The 20,589-nt window shown below is 39.7% G+C and overlaps 1 protein-coding gene across 1 annotated transcript in view; it reads right to left on the reverse strand.

Annotated features, from left to right (window-relative positions):
- pde11a (phosphodiesterase 11a) overlaps positions 1-20,589 on the reverse strand; it is a 75,166-nt gene that overhangs the window by 20,520 nt on the left and 34,057 nt on the right. The window contains exons 6-10 of the mRNA XM_048192841.1: positions 10,861-10,993; positions 8,537-8,612; positions 7,466-7,533; positions 6,219-6,311; positions 1,172-1,222 (exon numbers count right to left, since the gene is read on the reverse strand). Coding sequence (XP_048048798.1) covers positions 1,172-1,222; positions 6,219-6,311; positions 7,466-7,533; positions 8,537-8,612; positions 10,861-10,993 — 421 coding nt within the window. The remainder of the gene's footprint in view (positions 1-1,171; positions 1,223-6,218; positions 6,312-7,465; positions 7,534-8,536; positions 8,613-10,860; positions 10,994-20,589) is intronic.

Below are 20,589 nucleotides of genomic sequence, written 5' to 3' on the forward strand. Positions count from 1 at the left end.
GGTCAAAACAAAAGTGGCAGAAATGTTACTTACTTGTTCAGATGATATTTTCCAGTGAAAATTCTTATATTGGTCATACTTTCAAGACATAGAGTCTGTGATTCTGAAGTACAGTATCCACACCGGTGCGGTGACTGACAGCAAGCATTAGATTAATCCGCGCTTACGAGCCGTGCCGATGCACAACGCACGTACAGATAACTGTTCCGCATATATGACTGCAATCGCATGTTTCAAACAGAGATGGCGACAAAGAGGAAAAACTGCGGACAGCAGCTTTAACATTAATGACAGGCAGCAGCAGGTTAATTAGGCTGCTGTCACTTTAAGACCTGACGCACATAATGTGGATCTGACACGCTTCTCATTTTCTCACAACTTTTTACGTTCATTTATCTTTCTAACTCGTTTAAGACTGTGCTTCCGAGGATACTTGACAAAACAGGAATTTTGACATCATTTTGTCAAAAATTTGTTTTTGTCCGTTCAAGTGCGAAAGAGAACTCATTGCGGCATTCTGTGGGTGTTTGTTCCCAGAGAGCCACTTCACAGACACCGCGACAGTACAGATTTGAGTTCTTTTTTGCATCTTTTTACGCTTGAATGGTTTCATAGCACTTGGATTAATGATAGCATAATCATATGTAAAGCTAGCCACAGGATGACAGAAAAAACAGATGCTGAGTTAATTGCGTTAAATACTTTGAGCACATTAAAAAGAAAAATATAATCGCAAAATTAATGTATTAATTTTGACATCCCTATATATATATATATTGTATATGGTGTGTAATATTGCTGAATTTGACTTTTAGCAATAGATTCTTCATTTATTCTTGGAAACATGCTGGTACTTGTTAATGAAGTGCCATAAGAGCTCCTGGCAAAATCCAATTAACACATGACAAAAATGAGCATTTCAACAGAAAATTAGCACATGATAAATGAGGCATTTCACAAACTCCACAGAGACTATATCAATAATGCACAAACACTGATGAGGTATTGAATAGCTTTGTTCTGAATTATACATACTGCATAAACTGATATACTGAGGTTAAAATCCCATGAATCAAGTTATTTCATTATTGATAAACTTCTGTTGTTCTAAACAGCACTAAAACTTCAGACAGCTCTATAAATACAATCTGTTTGATGCATTAATGTTTACCTTAAACTTATCCACCTCAGTCTTAGAGCATGTGGCATGATATGACAGCACCTATGGAATACACACACACAAAATGAATCAACAAAGGTTCATATTTTATGCATTTCTATATTTTATGTTTATAATATAGACAAGAAAAAAACATCACAGAGATCATATAGAGAGCCAACAAACTGGCTGAATTACATTAACCCTGACACTACAACAATTCACTGCTGCATCCCTCTGATTGGCTGCTGAGAGTCATGTGAGAAGAGAATGATGGTGGCGTCCATTCATAACATACTGACTTGTCTGATTCTCAAACAGGTCATGCAATATTTAACTCAGCTCTGCTATAGTCTGTTGATGATCTATTACATATTAATATACTGACAATCCTTATTAACACTGTCAGATTTATCACAGAAACCAATCCTGCATTTCTTTGGAGAATGAGAAGAGCTTCGAGAACTCAATTAATGCACACACCCACTCCCTGCTAAGGCTGTAATGTAGTTACACAGTTAATAAACGGAGCGTCCTCACTTCCGCTGCTTCATTTTCACATTCATTGCTCTGTGGTGTCATGAGGAAAGATGTCACTATTTTTTTGCCAGTTCTTTCCGTTTGCCTTTAAAGTGTGTGTGTGTGTGTGTGTGTGTGTGTGTGTGTGTGTGTGTGTGTGTGTGTGTGTGTGTGTGTGTGTGTGTGTGTGTGTTAATGAGAATAAAACTGTTCATTGTTAGCTCAAGTCTATTAGGACAAAAATCAACAAAATGAATTCTCGCCCCACATTTTTTTCCTATATGAAAAGCCATTTTGCTCAAATACAGTATATATCACAATAGGGAAGAAAAGATCGCAACTTACATTTAATGCTGACAAACCAAAAATTAAGAAATTCTGACATTTATGGTAATTTCTCAATTCAATCATCAAGCTGATGATGATACAATTTGTAATAAATGTCTTGTATGAAATTTGAAAAATGCAAAGCAGAAGCATTTTCATAGTGGCCTCAGACCGATGAACCCTACCATAAATACAAGCTTTGCTAATCAGTTTAGAAGGTGAGAAAGCGCTGATTTAGTTTCTTATCACACATTAAATAACATTAACAAATAATAATAAATACTTTAACAAATGTATTGCTCATTGTTAGTTAATGTTAGTTCATTCATTAACGTACTTGGTACTAATGTAACCTCGGTTCCCTGAGATAACAGGAATGAGTATTGGATTGCTAGACGCTATGGGAAAAACAATTTTTTCTCTGAATGCTGAAGCCTTATTCAATCATGCAGTGAAACTGCACAAGCCATAGCAGTGTAATCTGCAGAAACCTTTGGCGCTGCAGCGGATCTGTATGAACCAATCGGTGCGCAGCCCACCGAAAAGGGTGCTGCAGCCTTCAGAATGGGTGGAACATCCGTCTTTATAACGGGCTTGTATCGCCATTGGAATCAGATTAACTCGACTGAAGCGACGAACACTTGGTCGTGTAGCATAATAACACGGCCAGCTATGCATTCGCATTATCTCAGTTAACCAAGGTTTCATTAGTAACCGAGTACATTCCCTTTCGATATGGTTCACTCGTATTGTACTAGATGCTATGGGAACAGAGTCCAATCGCTGTGCTATGATAGCAGAATGACAAACATTCTAAGGCCCCAGTCTAAGACACTTGGAGAAAAGGGCCTCAAGGCAGTAGGGCTAAGTAAGGGCGAGGAGCTCACCCGACACTGAAAGGGGGTTCAGACCATGTATCGGAGCCTCAAGGGAAGGTACTAGTGGTTTGAGCTCATTCAGAGGTCAAAGCCCAAGTAAACAGAAAGGACTCATGCTTGTAGTGTAGGAACATCCAAGTTGTAAAACCTGGTGAAAGGTGGATGGCGAGGATCAGCCGGCCGCCACACAGATGTCGCCAGTGGATACACTACTAGACCACGGCCAGGAAGAGGCCATGCCTCTGGTGGAGTGTGCTCTTACGCCGATGTGGCACTGCAGACCCATCAAAGTGTAAACCAACACGATGGTGTCCCCTATCCAGCAGGATAATCTCTACTTCGTGACTGGGAGCCATTTAGTGTGGCCTCCGAAGCACACAAAGAGATGCTTTGACTGTCTGAACTGGGAAGAATGCTCGATATAAACTCTTAAGGCCCAGACAGGCCAGACTAAGTGCAATTCTTGCTCTTCCCTTCTACCAAGATGGGAAGAGCAGCCAGCGTAATGACCTGTGCTCTGAATAGAATAGAGAACACCTTGGGCATGTAGCCATGCCTTGGTTTGAGGATAGCTTTGCAGTTGTTAGGCCAAAGTCAAGACAAGATGAGCTCACAGAGAGCGCTTGCAAGTCACCCACTTGCTTGGCCGATGCTAGTGCTAGCAGGAGGGCAGTCTTAAGCAAAAGTGGTTGTAGCTCGGCCGAATGCAGCGGCTCGAAGGGGGGTCCGTTGAGGGCCCTAATGACTGTCGACAGGTCCCATGTTGGGATGGTAAGGGACAGAGGTGGGTTCAGCCTTCTGGCCCCTTTCAGAAAATGAACAACCAGGTTGTTCCTGCCTAGAGACTGGCTGGCCACAGGAGCGTGGTATACTGCTACGGCCGCCACATAGACTTTGAGCTTGGAAGGGGTGCACCCCTTGTCCATCAGCTCTTGTAGAAATGATAGTACCAGTGGTATGTCACAAGAAGGAGGGTCTTCATTCCAGACTATACACCAGTCAGAGAAAACAGACCACTTAAGGGCATAGAGACATCTAGTGGATAGGGCTCTAGCCTCAGAAATAGTGGTTAGGACTCCCGCTGGGAGGTCCGTGAGTTCCCGTCAAGGGGTCATACATGGACGGCCAGGTTTGGGGTGCCAGATCATTCCCTTCACCTGGGAAAGGAGGTCCTTTCCATGATGGCCATGATGCTGCTGCTAGCAGCTGCTTCAGCTCGGGGAACCATGATGACTGCGCATCTGTCCTCCTTGATCCATTTGATGACCTGAGGGAGCAGTGGGACTGGGGGAAATGCGTAAAGGGAGAGGCTGGGCCATGTGTGGGCCAGCGTATCCCTGTCCTTCGAGAAGAATTTTGGGCCATCTGGATATGAAAGTTCAGATCCATAGAGAAATAAACAATCCCCTGGGTATACTTGCGAGAGAATTTGTTTCAATGTTAGCATCCTGAACGGCCATTTCAAAAGGGCGCAATTCATATGTCTGAGGTCTAGGCTGGGCATGTGCCACTTTATTAGGGACAAGGAAGTAGCAGCTGTAGAAGCCTGACTCGCTGTGGGTTGGTGGAACTGTCTCCACTGCTCCTTTCACCAGCAAATTCATTACTTTGGCGTGGAGGACGTGTGCCACATTGCGCTAGTCTGCGCGAGAAAAGAGCACAGGGGAAATCGTCTCTCTGTGGGGTGAATGAGGCACGTTGGACCTGTGTCGGCGTGAGCTCACTCGTGTTGAGCCGCTCAGCCCTCTGCTGTTTTTTCCTCCGAGGTTCCTGGGGGGAAGGAAGTGGGAGAGTGTGAGGGGCGGAGCCGTTCACGGCGGGTGCGGTGAGTGCTGCGTCAGCTTGCTTGCAAAGTGTGCCGATCATTCAGCTTGCTGGCAAAAGTCAGCTTGCTTGAAGGGTGCCGAGTCAGCTTAATCCACTGTGCGGCTTCTTCAATGGCAAAAAGGCTTCTTGCAGGAGTCCAGCAAAGAGAAGATTGTTAGCCGCTGAAGGAGATTTAATCTGAATCCTATGGCGATACAAGCCTGTTATATAAACGGATGCTCCACCCATTCTGGCCGGCTGCAGTGCCCATTTCGGTGTACTGTATACCGGGTGGTTCCCACAGACCTGCTGCAGCACCATAGGTTTGTGCAGATTACATTGCTTAGCCATAGGTTCGTGCAGATTTCCTGCACTGCTATGGCTTGTGCAGTTTCATTGCGTGATTCAATAAGGCTTCAGCATTCGGAGAAAAGGGAATTTTTTCCCATAGCATCTAGCAACGCAATAAGAGTGAACCATATCGAAAGGGAACCAATGTTACCTAATACGACCTTATTAACTTAAAACACACACCCATGTTTGGTTTTCATGTTTTATGGGGACATTCCATAGACATAATGATTTTTATACTAAACTGTGTATTCTATCCTCTAACCGTAAACCTACCCATCACAGAAAACTTTCGGCATTTTTACATTTTAAAAAAAACATCACGCCGTGTGTGTTTAAAAGCTTGTTTCCTCATGGGGACCAAAAAAATTTCCCTACTAGGACAAAGATTTCTGGTATTACCATCCTTGTGGGGACATTTTGTCCCCATAACATAGGGTTTACCAGGACCACACACACACACAAACCTACAGACCAGATGGGTGTTTTGACTGTAAACACACCATCATCTGTGTTTCCAGGCGATCGTTTTTGTTCGATTGAAGTCGGTCGATTGAAGCTTTGAAGGTGGGGATTTATTCCTCTGTGTCCCACTGTTTCATTGTTAGATTAAAGGGGTCATATTCTGCTCTTTTATAGCTTATATGTTAGTGAAGGTTTCTTGCAGCAACACAGTAATAATTTGATTTGAATTGATCATTTTCCACCTGCTCACTGAACAGGCTGTTTTTCAGTGTGACATCACAATTATAAAGACAGATAAGTTTCAATAAATGTTCTGCATGAACTGGAAGCTTTGCGTAGCGAACATTACAGTAAGTCTACATAGGCTGTTAGACTCTCATTTCAAAACAGCAAGGAAAATCCAGTTTTCCATGATACGATCCCTTTAATAGAGACGACTGCAGAGTGAGGTGGTTCAGTGTCAAACCTACTCTGAGTCAAGAGTGAATACAGCTCCTCCGGCTCCTGCATTAAGCCCAGCCTCTAACGGGAACTAGGTCAATATTCCACCAGTCATAGGCTCACATCTTGTGCTGAATCATCCCACCAGTCAGATGCTTCTAATCTAACAACCCACCAATTACAAAATCTCAAACCAATCTGCCACCACTTTAGAAAAATCCTACCAATCACAGTTAAGTGTGTGTCCATGTGTGTGTTTTGGAGAGACATACATCCAAAGCGACAGACTGTTTGGCCCAGGACTTCTTCACTTGGTCATACATAATGGTATTATTGATTCCCAGTCCACAGAATATCACAAATGCCTAAAGAGAGAAAAAGAGACTATGTAGTCACACTTAAGTCCTCTACAACCAATTTAAACCTCTAGAGGAGATTTTTAAAACTTTGTTTCAGGAGTGTTTGTGTGAATCAGAATTATTTAAAAGTTGCTGTTTAAATTATAATAGGCAAATACTTAAGAGTCTATGACTGGATCATTATTACAGTGATTATTATGTTTCTAGCATGTTATTTGTTTGGCAACAGTTCTTTTAACTGTAAAAGATGGAGTGTGTAGCTTTTCATTTCTTAAACAACCATATAGGAAGACACATTATGGCCATATTCCAGGATGACAATGTCAAGATTCATCAGGCTCAAATTGTGAATGAATGTTTGGGAGGAGCATGAAGAATCATTTTCACACATGAATCAGCACCTCTGAGTCCAGACTTTAAATTCATTGAAAGTCTTTGGGATGTGCTGGAGGAGACTTTACAGAGTGCTCACCTCTTGCATTGTCAGTACAAGATCTTGACCAAAAATTGATGCACCTCTTGATGGAAATTAATGTTATGATATCTCCATCAAGAGGTGAGCACTCTGTAAAGTCTCCACACACACATACACACATCTGAGCCGCATTCAAGGCCAGATTGGTGTATAGAGAACTGGATCTGTATGTTTCTGATTCACTTTCTGATCCATAATATTATTTTTATTCTTAGAAGGGTCTGAGGTCATTTGGAGCATACATATACGCCATGATTCTCTCAAATCACTATGTATTTCAATCATGATAACTCTCAGAATAGCTTTAGCATGTTAATGGATTTGACAATGTTAATGTATTTGGTCTTGGCAGACTAGATCTTCTACTCATGCTGCTGTAGAGCAAGTATGTACTTGCTATTACCAACAGACACACTGCTGTGAGCATGTAAGATATGCTGCTGCTGCATGAATAGGCATACATAAATCCGATAGCAGATCTAGACAGGTGGAGCTGGGGAGGTGGAGGGGTTCACGTGCTGCAGGACCAGCTTACAGTGAACACTGAACATCTTTCACTTCACTGCAAGGGTCTCAGAGCGATTTGAGAGAATTATGGCTTATGTGTATGCTCCAAATGAACTCATGTTAGAAGGACAGCGTACCTAAGCATTCATAGTGATCTCACAGATGATTCATTTCATACCTCAAACAGCCTCTGATCTGCATCATCAAACGGTTTCCCATCCAACCTGTTCAAGACCTGAGCCACACCTGCAACATACACACATGAAAACAGTCAGAATGCATGCTGGTTTTTATGACCCATATGAGGTTCTTTAAAGCACAGTAATGCATTGCAGATGAAGGTTTCAAACTGTGTTTTAGAGCAGGAGTCAGGAATCTCTTCCTCACTCCACTCCCAATCTCTCTCTCTACATGGCTAATTAAACAGTGTGCTGTGTTTTAGTATGTAATTAGAATGATTGTTCCTAAAAGTGCAAACCCTCCCCCCATTCACACACCTAACATGATTCAAGATTATGGGGCACATGAATTTTTAAAAAAGTAACGATGTGCATGGATACATTTTCCATAAAAAACAAGAATTGTTCATTTTGATTTTGTGGTGAATTTAAAAAGCAGCACGCTGATATCACTTCTCGTTTACTGGCCAGTTACATTATTTCATGTGCACTTTGTTTGTGTATTTCACATGTTTGTAGTAGGTTATATTTCATCCATACAGACAATTTGCAGTATATACTGCATACTACAAAAATAGTAGTATGCTAAATGCCATTCTAAACATATCCTAGTATTTCATAAAGACTACAGTATATAAAATATTTCTTTTGTGGACAGTGAAGTTTCACAGTCCAGAGATTTAGATGATTTCTCCCCTCATAGTGCTGAAATCTCTCACACTGGCTTCAGAAACGATTTGAGAGAAAGGAAAACTGGCTCTGAAACTACGGCAGAGATGAAGAAAGCGAGCGAGAGGGGGAGAGAGAAGAATCTTTTGAATGAAGACATCCTTGACTCCTGCTTCTACTGGCTGTTTGTGCTCATAATGACTTTCGGTCCCTGGCAGAGACTTCCCACACATACACACACACACACGCGCACACACATCCACCCACGCACACACACAGCGCTCTGCAGCAGCACACACACACTGATCTGACACAGATATATATTTAAACAGACATTATCATACATACACACGGTTGTCCTCCATTTACTCACACAAAATGTAGTACACTGGATAACTTACCTATGATTTGGTGGTTACTGTTCCAGATAGGGACACACAGGACAGATCTAATATGAAAGCCAGAGAACTGATCTGCCTGAAAACAAACACTTGTCATCACATCAAAAAACAAATGATCTGACTATAAGCTTATGAGGACAAACGAGCAAAAATATGAGATCGTCTGAAGACACAGTGTTATATAATATTGTGCTGCTGGCATTTAGAAGACACATAAGAGCCGACAGAGGTCCAAGGTCTTGTGCAGAGCAGAAGTCTCTCTCATCTTTAATCAGGCTCTTTAAAGGAATATTCTGGGTTAAATACAACTGTAGCTCTTTCTGCTGTCCATTACCACAGAATACAATTTCAACTGGTCCCTCAATAATAGGATCAAATTACAACCACAATACTTTAACAATATATAGTATTTAAAATGAGACAAGCCCTTATAGTATGTTAAAGGGAACCTATTATGCAAAAATCACTTTTACATAGTGTTTGAACAAAAACACAACCACCCTATAATGATAAAAATCCACCCACTCCTTTTTCTTAATCCATATAAAACCTCAACAGTCTCACAGAACAAGCCATTTTCATTTTCTGTACAATGTGACGTCATTTTGCCCAGGCCCCGCCCGCAACTGCTGACGGACTCTGCCTTATTAGCATAGACCCCGCCCTGAATGAGTTGTACACTGTCTGCCATTACACTGCCACTGCAGCTGTAATGACAAGACTGTCTCGTAAGCGAATTAGGTGTTTTATTGGTGGATGTAAGAGTGAACATAACAGTCTTCATTTAGTCCCGACATCTGAGCTGCTGAAGATGCAGTGGATTAGTTTTGTTTTTTAGGGAATGCGCCACAGATCTAATATACACATGCGATTTCTGTCCCTGCTGTTTATGTTCACAGACATAACCAACTGTTTATGTGAACTTTGTGTTTTTGGCATAACCTTGTGTGTATTTGACAGTTTAAACACAATAGGAAAGAGAAGTTAATTTAATACCCACGAAATGTGCCATCTGACAGCCAGTTTTCTGTGCGTGTGCTTTGGATGTAAAACCATATATCAGAAGTTTAGACTGATATGGCTTTAAAACGCGTGCAGATAATAAACTTTCATGATGACGAAGAACTGAAATGTCACGTGAGCGTGACCGCGATAGAGATGATAATCAAAACCAAAAAGTTTTTGGCAGAGTGTCCGAGGCACAAGCTGTACAGGCTCTGCCTTCTTCTGGAAAGCAGGGAAAGCAGCAGCTCATTTGCATTTAAAGACACATGCACGAAAACAGCATGTATTTCCTTCCAATCAAAAATGGGCATTTACAACATGGTATAATAAATGATTTGTGGGGTATTTTGAGCTGAAACTTCACAGACACATTCTGGAGACACCAGAGACTTATATTAGTACATCTTGTAAAAGGGACATAACAGGTACCCTTTAAAATTCTGGCTACATTTTTTTATTTAGTTTCTGGGTCAAATTGACCTTAATTGGATACAATAAATTTGAAAAACAAAACAAAAAAACACCAAAAATCATAATAAAAACAACAACAATTAAAACAGGTAATGAATGAATGCTTAAAATGAATGCTTCTCACACATTACAAAAAAAGTTTAAACGTGATTTTTAAAACTATATCTATTTTTTAATTGTTTTTCACAAAATGTAAAGTTTATAAACGGTATTTTAATTTTTTTTTAAATAGTTTTTTTTTAAATTATTATTATTATTATTATTATTATCATTATTAGCATTAGCATTAGTAATGCCAAGATCATGGGTTCGAGTTATAGCAAAATTCACATGCATTAGCTGATAAAAATTCACGGCTTCAACACAGCGTGCATTTCTTCGAATAAAAGCACTCGGCAAATGCATTAATTTCTTTTTTTATTGATCTGTGCCTTTAACCATGTTAGCGGGTCAATTTGACCAGCAAAATTCATCATAATTTTAAAAGAAATTTCGTGTGCACATTCCACAACACCTCCGAATCTGTTCCCTTGTTTTAGGTAAATTGTGGCCACTTTGTACAAATTAATTCCCTCATTTTAATTTAGTTAAATCGTGGCCATTTTTCTATTTTTCGATTCATCATGTCATGTGTGTGGCTCTGTAGGAAAGGCATGAAATCTGAAGTATTTGTAAAGCATGGAGGACCATAAGTGGTACTTAAAAAGAAGATGAATGAATAAATGATCAATTTATGAATTAAAAAAATGTAAATAAGAATACTCCCTTAAGGAGAGGCCAAACATCAGCCATGCTTATGTCATGTAATAGGCTTTATTCATTTATATATTGCTGTTTAGAGATCTTACTTCAGCATCGAAGCGAGGGTCTTGGTAGGCATCACTGATATTGACAGGAAGTCCAGTGGAGGCGACCAGTTCTGCAATGCTGTTATTAATCAGCCAATCAGAATAGGAAGATTTATCCATGCTGTCTTTGAAGCTGTGGACAAGACAAAGAGGAAATGATGCATGCTGCTATAGATAACCCAAGACATCTATCACTTTTACTATCGCTCATATATGCTATACTTAAACTGAATGTAATGTTTTCAGACCCCTAATCGCAGGTTAACTGCAATTAAATGAAAATGTATTATACTTTCCATTTATATTAAATGCAATTAGCTAAACTTAAGAGTGCTTTTTTTTACTGAAATGTAATATTGAATAACACACTACAGTTAAAATTATAATAAAGCACTTTACATGTGTTTTAGTATGTTAGTCAATACATTAAAAATAAGTGTACATATTTAAAGCATAAGAAAACAATTATTAAAACAGTGATTAAAACAGTGTAGGTTCATTCTGGATAATTGGGACATTTTCCCCAGTCATCTCAATGGCAATTTACCTGAATTTAGCCCTACCTTATAGTACAACTTTTCATTTGGTGTTAAGAAATATAGTCATGAAATGCATTCTCTTTAAGTGCACTTAAGTGGCCATTTATTTAACTAAACTATGTAACTTTTTTGTTTAAAATTAACAACATTTAAATAATGGGTCAATACATCAATCCTTCTTCCAAAACATGTTTTTGTCTTACTCTTTTTCACTATGGCAAGCCTGTTATAATTGTTTATATTTTAGACCCAGCAGGGTTTTTTTAGCGGGAAATTGCGTACATTCATCACTCGCTTGAGCGTATCTCTTCATATCCGTAAATAGAGAAAAGTTGCTCTGGTGTCAGGAGAAATCGAGTCCCCTCCAGGAATCGGGCCTCCTTTAGGACCCAGGTGGTAATGCCAGATGAAAAATTGTTATCACGTTGTCTTGACTAATTATAACCTATTTCACTATTGTATGATGTTTATTAAATTAAGCGCACAAACAACATGCTTGAAATATAAAATTAATGCCTATGTATTGCATAATAAAACAAACAAAAGTTGTTTTCTTTAAGGATAAGGATTGTTGCAACATACTATGTTCTGTAAAAGTAATTTAATATTAATTTTATGTGGTATAGTATATAATATTACTATTATACATTTTTTAATAGATGAATTATTATGTTACATACACACAAACATCATTGATTTAAAAAATGTAATTGGGAACTATGTTGGAAGCAAAAAAACATACCTAATATAATACAAGCTAAGCTAGCAGGCTAATCGGGTAGATGTATGCTATGCTAGTACATAAGCTAAATAAAAAAACAATAAGAACGAGAAATGCTTGATAAGTCGTGACATAAGGAACGCCGTTTCTGGGTCCAAGCCCTGGCTCGTTTCACTTGAGGATTTTGGTATGGAGATAAAGGTTACGATTATAATTTTTTGGTAGTATTACACCACATCATGTATGTATATTAGCACCGTTTGTTGTTTTCTTGTGGTATAAGATAGAGCGTTTGGACCCGGAAGCGCTACCGCGTGACGTCAGACTTAACCAAGTTGCTTCAGTTATATAGACTAGTATATGAACCATGTAATTTAAAAGACAATAATGGTCATTATAACACATTTTAAATTATATGAAGCATTACGTGATTTTGCAGGAACTATAATCAGGCGTTAAAAATACTACCCATTAAATGTCTGTTGAACCAATGGGATCACTCGGGGTCCTAAAGGAGACCCGATTCTTGGGGGAACTCGATTTCTCACCACACTGACTGATTTGACACATGCCTGGTGTGGGAGTGGCATAGGTTATTTGTCACAATGAGTGAGAAAGGTTGACATGGAGCAGCTAAATCTCGAATCAGGGCCTCATTGTTGCCCTGTAAACAGCTGTCACTAGTACTCAAAGTGGTGCTCACTTCAATTACGCAAACATAGGATGGTTCGGACCCAAAATTGAATTGGAAAAAGAGACCTGCTGGGACAATGGGGTGGAATTAAATGCAAATTGGGAACACGAAATTGGAAAAAGTGTGGAGAGAGCCTCAGACGCTTGTATGAAGAGCTGAAGGAGCTAACGGATGCTGAGGTCCACAGGGCGGCTGCTGCTCGCAATGCCATTCCCTCTCCAGTAATTTACAGCTAACGAACTTTCCTCTGCATTTTAATAAGGCTCTATGGAGCCTGCAACAGCAATGAGAAGTTGACGCTCCGACTCTCATAAACGCCCACGTGCAGCGGAGACACAGTCCTGGTGTAGCCTCTCTCTCTCTTTTAATCTCTCTCACGTGGTACATTTCAGGCTCTTGTGCTCTAGGCTGAGACAGTCTGATCAAACATCTTCTCTCATACTCTCGATCACACCCCAAAGATCACACATGATTAACGGCACTGCGAGCTGCTGTCTGAGGAAATGCCAGAATCAAAGGGATGAATGAGAGCGTGTGAATGTGTGAAAGAACGTGTTGTGAGGCGTGTAACTGCATGTGTGTTGTGTGTTGCGTTCGTGTGCGTCTGGGTGTGCAGCGGAGATGCGTCTCTCTCCCGTTTGGCCTCGAGCTGTTTCAGAGCGCGGCAGAGGACAAATCATCCTTACATAATTGCTCCGGCTGTACCTTTAGAGAAGCCAACACAGAGGATGAAATCGCTAAATAACACACATAAAATCCCTTGTGGATGACAGTAATATATAATAATGATGCTGTATAATTTCACAGCTGTGTGACATATATCCATGTCTGGATTTGATCATCTTCTGTTTCTCAACAATATTTTACAAGTTTATGTGTACATATTATTGAAAATAAGTGAATTTATTTAAAGCATGACAAAAGATTATCAAAACAATGATTTAAAATGTACTCTAAAGTAAAACGTTTAATTAGATTTTATTTCAAAGTGCACTTTTTAAAAGCATACTTAAGTGTGTTAAGAAACAGTCATGAAAGTGTATACTCTAAGTACAAACCCGATTCCAAAAAAGTTGGGACACTGTACAAATTGTGAATAAAAAGGAATGCAATAATTTACAAATCTCATAAACTTATATTTTATTCACAATCGAATATAGATAACATACCAAATGTTGAAAGTGAGACATTTTGAAATGTCATGCCAAATATTGGCTCATTTTCGATTCCATGAGAGCTACACATTCCAAAAAAGTTGGGACAGGTAGCAATAAGAGGCCGGAAAAGTTAAATGTACATATAAGGAACAGCTGGAGGACCAATTTGCAATTTATTAGGTCAATTGGCAACATGATTGGGTATAAAAAGAGCCTCTCAGAGTGGCAGTGACTCTCAGAAGTCAAGATGGGCAGAGGATCACCAATTCCCCCAATGCTGCGGCAAAAAATAGTGGAGCAATATCAGAAAGGAGTTTCTCAGAGAAAAATTGCAAAGATTTTGAAGTTATCATCATCTACAGTGCATAATATCATCCAAAGATTCAGAGAATTTGGAACAATCTCTGTGCGTAAGGGTCAAGGCCGGAAAACCATACTGGATGCCCGTGATCTTCGGGCCCTTAGACAGCACTGCATCACATACAGGAATGCTACTGTAATGGAGATCACAACATGGGCTCAGGAATACTTCCAGAAAACATTGTCGGTGAACACAATGCACCGTGCCATTCGCCGTTGCCGGCTAAAACTCTATAGGTCAAAATAGGTCAAAAAAGAAGCCATATCTAAACATGATCCAGAAGCGCAGGCGTTTTCTCTGGGCCAAGGCTCGTTTAAAATGGACTGTGGCAAAGTGGAAAACTGTTCTGTGGTCAGACGAATCAAAATTTGAAGTTCTTTTTGGAAAACTGGGACGCCATGTCATCCGGACTAAAGAGGACAAAGACAACCCAAGTTGTTATCAGCGCTCAGTTCAGAAGCCTGCATCTCTGATGGTATGGGGTTGCATGAGTGCGTGTGGCATGGGCAGCTTACACATCTGGAAAGGCACCATCAATGCTGAAAGGTATATCCAAGTTCTAGAACAACATATGCTCCCATCCAGACATCGTCTCTTTCAGGGAAGACCTTGCATTTTCCAACATGACAATGCCAGACCACATACTGCATCAATTACAACATCATGGCTGCGTAGAAGAAGGATCCGGGTACTGAAATGGCCAGCCTGCAGTCCAGATCTTTGACCCATAGAAAACATTTGGCGCATCATAAAGAGGAAGATGCGACAAAGAAGACTTAAGACAGTTGAGCAACTAGAAGCCTGTATTAGACAAGAATGGGACAACGTTCCTATTCCTAAACTTGAGCAACTTGTCTCCTCAGTCCCCAGACGTTTGCAGACTGTTATAAAAAAAGAGGGGATGCCACACAGTGGTAAAAATGGCCTTGTCCCAACTTTTTTGAGATGTGTTGATGCCTTGAAATTTAAAATCAACTTATTTTTCCCTTAAAATGATACATTTTCTCAGTTTAAACATTTGATATATCATCTATGTTGTATTCTGAATAAAATAATGAAATTTGAAACTTCCACATCATTGCATTCTGTTTTTATTCACAATTTGTACAGTGTCCCAACTTTTTTGGAATCGGGTTTGTACATTTAAGTGGCATTTTATTTTATTAATATTATATTATTTGCAAGTACCTCTTTAAGACATTGTGAATTCAAAATGAAAGTTTATTAGCATTAGGGTCATGTGCATACTAGTTTAATTTTAAACATTGACAACATTTGCTTTTAGAAGATATTTTCAATTAAAATGTCTCTCACTTCTGGGAATACAGACTCAGAAAAACTGAAGACTCACAATGGCCTTAGAAATTTTGTCCAATCAAATGCCTTCTAGAAGAACATCCGCTACTCTGTAAATCCAACCAAAAGCTGCATTCAAAGCTGGTCAGTTGTTCAGTCGTTCAATATTTCTATATAATGAAACAGTATGCTTCCGGTTAGAGCAAATGAAGTCTGATTTTGGGTCAAGCAGTGTATACCCATGTGCTCCAAAGACAGAATATGTGCAAAAGCATAGGGAGCAAACACAACCAACTAAAGATGACACAAAACACTGATCAAACAGAAATGAGGGTATAAAAACACAGGGAATGTAATCAAGGTTAAAACAGAACAGGTGTAGAGCTAATTAATAATCAAGGAAACTAACTAAGAACTGAGAAATGAAACCAAAACTGAACTTCACGTTACAGTACCCCTGTGGGGGCTCTGGAGGAGGACACAGAGCAGGCAGAGGGCAGCAAACCAGGGGAGATGACAGAGCGCAGCCACGGCGGAGTCGACGGAGGGAGGAGCCATGGTGGAGTTTTGGCTGTCGACACCAGGAGGATGACCGACAGAGACGCGAACCAAGGGTCAAGGCGGAGCCGGAGGGAAGGCAGAACCAGAAGGAGCCAAAGGGGTGGAGAGAAGGAGTGCAGCAGACAACTTGTAAGTCTGTGGCGCAGGCAGTGCCGGAGGGTTAAGAGAGCCTGGTGGAGCCGCAAGGACGATGGTATCTGGTGGAGGAGCCAATGCAGAGCCAACAGCTTGACGGACCGAGGTGGAGTGTCGAGATCAGTGGTTGGAGGTGGAGCCAGGGGATCCACTTGCCAGGATGATGCTGGAGAACTTGAGATGAATCCACACAGTGGAGTGGTGTCAGAGTAGGAGTTGAAGGGCTGAGTGAACCAGGGGAGATGGGGCTGATGGACTAGCAGAGTTTGGAAGAGGAGGTGGGAGAGGGAGGCTGAGCAGGAACTAGGGGGACCAGCATAAGCACAGGAGACTTTGTGCTGGATGGGACCAGTGGGGACGGGAGAAACAGGAAATTATCCTCTTCCAAAACAAAATATTTCTCAAAGGCCAGGCAAAACATATCCATAGTGGCAGATCTTCATGCCCTCGAACTCCACAAGCAACCCCGCAGAGACAGACGATGTAGCTGGCTCTTGCATCCAATCAGACAATATGTGTCGCTCAGGTTCCGGGACAATGTTAGGCTCAGTCCTCTTTACAGGCTCGCTCGAGCTCTCCATCTCTGGTGTCATGTCCATGCAGCGGGGTGATAACTTGCTAGGCTCTGAAGGCAGAGTGGGGCTGGTAATGTTCTCCTCAGCCAGGCAGATGGTAAACGTGATCCATTACATACAAACACCCACTCCACAAACGCAGCGAAATCTTCCCTTGGACCGTCCACTGGAAGCCGTGCCTTGGACCGTTTGCTAAGGCTGGTGTAGAAAAAGACAGAGCGAGAGGTCCGGGCAGTGAGTCAGGCACACCAGATCGATAAACTTCTGGGTATGGTCCTCCAGTGGTCTCCCTGCTGAACCTCATTGGTTCTCATGGAAGCTCAAACTTGCTGTGTAACATGAGAATGAACCTCAGTGGTTCTTGCAGAAGCTCAAACGTGCTGCCTAAAATGAGAATGAATCTCATTGGTTCTTGCTGAAGCTCAAATGTGCTGCGTAACACGAGAATGGACCTCACTGGTTCTTGTGGAAGCTCAAACGTGCTGCCTAAAATGAGAATGAACCTCATTGGTTCTCATGGAAGCTCAAATGTGCTGCATAACATGAGAGTGCATCCCATTGGTTCTCGCACCTGTCAAGCAAACATGCTTGAGCTTCTGTTTACCACAACTGATGTGAATTAATGAATGTTTATATGTGAATAAAAGCCTAAATTTAATCTGTTCATCATATAAAGCGGCCGAAATTTGACTAAAACATTCATTCTTCTGCTTACTTTTAAATCACTAAATGGCCCTGCTTCTCCTTATCTCTCTGATCTACTGTCTCCTTACATTCCACCTCGATCACTTCGATCTTCAGGGAGTGAACTTCTTACTGTACCTAGATTTCATCTAGTTTCAATGGGTGGCAGGTCTTTTTCCGTCATTGAACCGAAACTATGAAACTCTATACCACTGGCACTAAGGACAATAACTTCACTCTCTGTATTTAAATCACAACTTAAAACCTACTTGTTTATCCAATACTATCAGTCCTAACATGTTCTTTAGACACTCTCCTCATCTTATACTACCAGCTGTAATTCTCTCTGTGTATTTTTTGTTCTGTGTATTTTATGTTGCATCTACTATTCTTTATTACTTATTGACACTATTCTTTTCCTGTTGTTATTTATACTATGTTATGTATCTTGACTGTCTATTATTGACTGTCTGTTAAAGCTTCCTTGGGCTTGGGAAAGGCGCTATATAAATTAAACATATTATTATTATCATTATTATCATATGGATTAGTTTTATGATCTCTTTATGAACTTTTTTGAGCCTCAAAGTGTCAGTTGCATAGCTGTCAATGGAGGAACAGAAATCTCTCATGTTTCATCAAAAAGATCTTAATTTGTGTTCCAAAGACGAACAAAAGTCTTACGGGTTTGGAACAACATGAGGGTGAGTAATTAATGACAGAATTTCCATTTTTGGGTAAACTAACCCTTTAGAGCACTCTCAGAGCACTTTTAGCTAGATGTAAAGTGATTGTATGTGATATTTTGTTCCTCAGATGATGAGGGTGGCTAGAGAGACGCATGTGTTGAGATGGTGATGGTGTGTGAATCTCCCCAGACAGAGCTCTGCTGGAACATTAGACAGCTGCAGAGAATGAGATGATATGTGTGACAGAACACACACTATCGTGTGAAAGCACCCATATGGCAACTGAGATCTCCAAACCTATGCTCTTCGTTGTCATTGGCTACACAAAACAGTCACAAACAACAGACCTATCTGCTGAACCTTACACAAAGGAACATGTTTGCTCTTATTCCTGGGTGCCTCATTGTGTGTGTGCTTGCAGATCTGCAGCTCAGTGTGTGTGTGTGTGTGTGTAGTAATGTAGTGTGTGTTGTTCTAAGAGCTGAGCTCAGGGTTTTGAGACACCACTAGTGCTGAGTACTGGACATACTGGAGCGCTGCAGATAACAGATATCACACAATAACCCTGACCTGCTGTACACACTACAGCACCGGCACAAAATTACAACCGCTTTCATTAATTGAAATCAAGCTGAAATAAAAATACAAATGGAAAAACTCAAACTTAAACAAAAGTTAGAAATTTAAACAAATAAAATATGTCTACTTTGAACAACTAAAACTGGATTAAAATAAACTGGTAACACTTTACAATAAGGGTCTATTTTTTAACATTAGTTAACATGTAATGAAAAATACTTTCACAAGCATCTATCTGTTAATATTATTTAAGGCAGCAGCTATTTGCACTAAATGTAAATAGCAACAAAAAGTATTTTCTTTGCACTAAGTGTAAATAGTTGTTAGATGGTATTTATCCTTAGTGCAAATAGTGGCAGATATTATTTGTACCTCAGTGTATTGTAGTATGTTTTAAACAGTATGCAATAATAACAACATATCCAGTGTATATGATTATATTTATTAAAATCATAAATGGATGCCACATTACTTGTCCCTGTTCCTAAATCCCTCTCCTACACCTACCCATTAAACATTTTATTCTCACTATTAAATACCTGTGTTAGGCACTTTATTACCACTGATTTTCTTATTTTTTATTTTAAATAAACTCCTTTCTGAGCTGATATGTGATGAGCAAAGGTAGAAGAATGCATTCATAAAAAGGCGAATTCAAACTTCAGTCGTCGCGTCAAAAGAACACAACAAAATGAATAAAACAAACTAAAATTAAAATTAAAATCAAAATCAAATTCAAAGTAATCAAAAAATTATAATAGTATATAAATAATAACACTGATCACAACACCTCTTTGCACACTAAAACACAAAAACGCATGCACAAATATACCATACACACAAAATAGTACAAAATATTTTAACATTAAATGTAAAATCGAATAACACTACAGTTAAAATTACAATCAAGTACTTTACATGTGCTTTAGTATGTTAGTCAACACATCAAAACAAGTGTACTTCTTTAAAACATGACAAAAGATTATTAAAACACAAAGATTTAAAATGTACTTTAAAGTAAAATTTGACATTTTTTCAATGCACTTTTTTGTGTGTTCATAAGCTTGTTAAGAAAGAGTCATGAAAGTAGTAATTTTATCCTGTAAAACTCATCTTTGATTACCAAAATGCCTTAAAATGCATGAATATAATTCTACACCCTTGATTCATTTAGTCATTCATAAAACCATGAATATGCAAAATAGTCCCCGCCTCCACTCAATCACACCAGCTCAGACTTCCTGAACTATTGGGATCCACTCGGTCAACTTTACTGTAGTAAACGCTACACAATGGCAAGTGGAAATCCTAGTTTAATTCAGCCATATATGTTTGAACCAGAAATTGTTAATGATATGCTAAAACCCGGCCACACGTTGACAGGATTGGTTACAACTTATTTGTGACTTTGAGACTGTCTTTGGTTTACTGCAGTTTTAAGGAGAAAATACTCAGCAATGGTGTCAACTAATGAATTTGCACATGGTTTAAAAACACCATATAGACATATAAATAACATTAAAAACTTGATTTTCACTACAGGGGGTCTTTAAGTGGCACTTTATTTCATTAATATTATATCATCTGCAAGTACAGTTTTTAAAATATACTTTTAAGATTTTACAAAGTGCAATCCAATACAATTGAGTGCACTTCTTTTTCACAAGGGACACACTCTCAAGCTACACTGGAAATACACCGTACAAACACAAATATACCATACATTAAAACTTCAACA

The sequence above is a fragment of the Megalobrama amblycephala genome, linkage group LG6 (genome assembly GCF_018812025.1).
Source record: "Megalobrama amblycephala isolate DHTTF-2021 linkage group LG6, ASM1881202v1, whole genome shotgun sequence".
NCBI lineage: Eukaryota > Metazoa > Chordata > Actinopteri > Cypriniformes > Xenocyprididae > Megalobrama > Megalobrama amblycephala.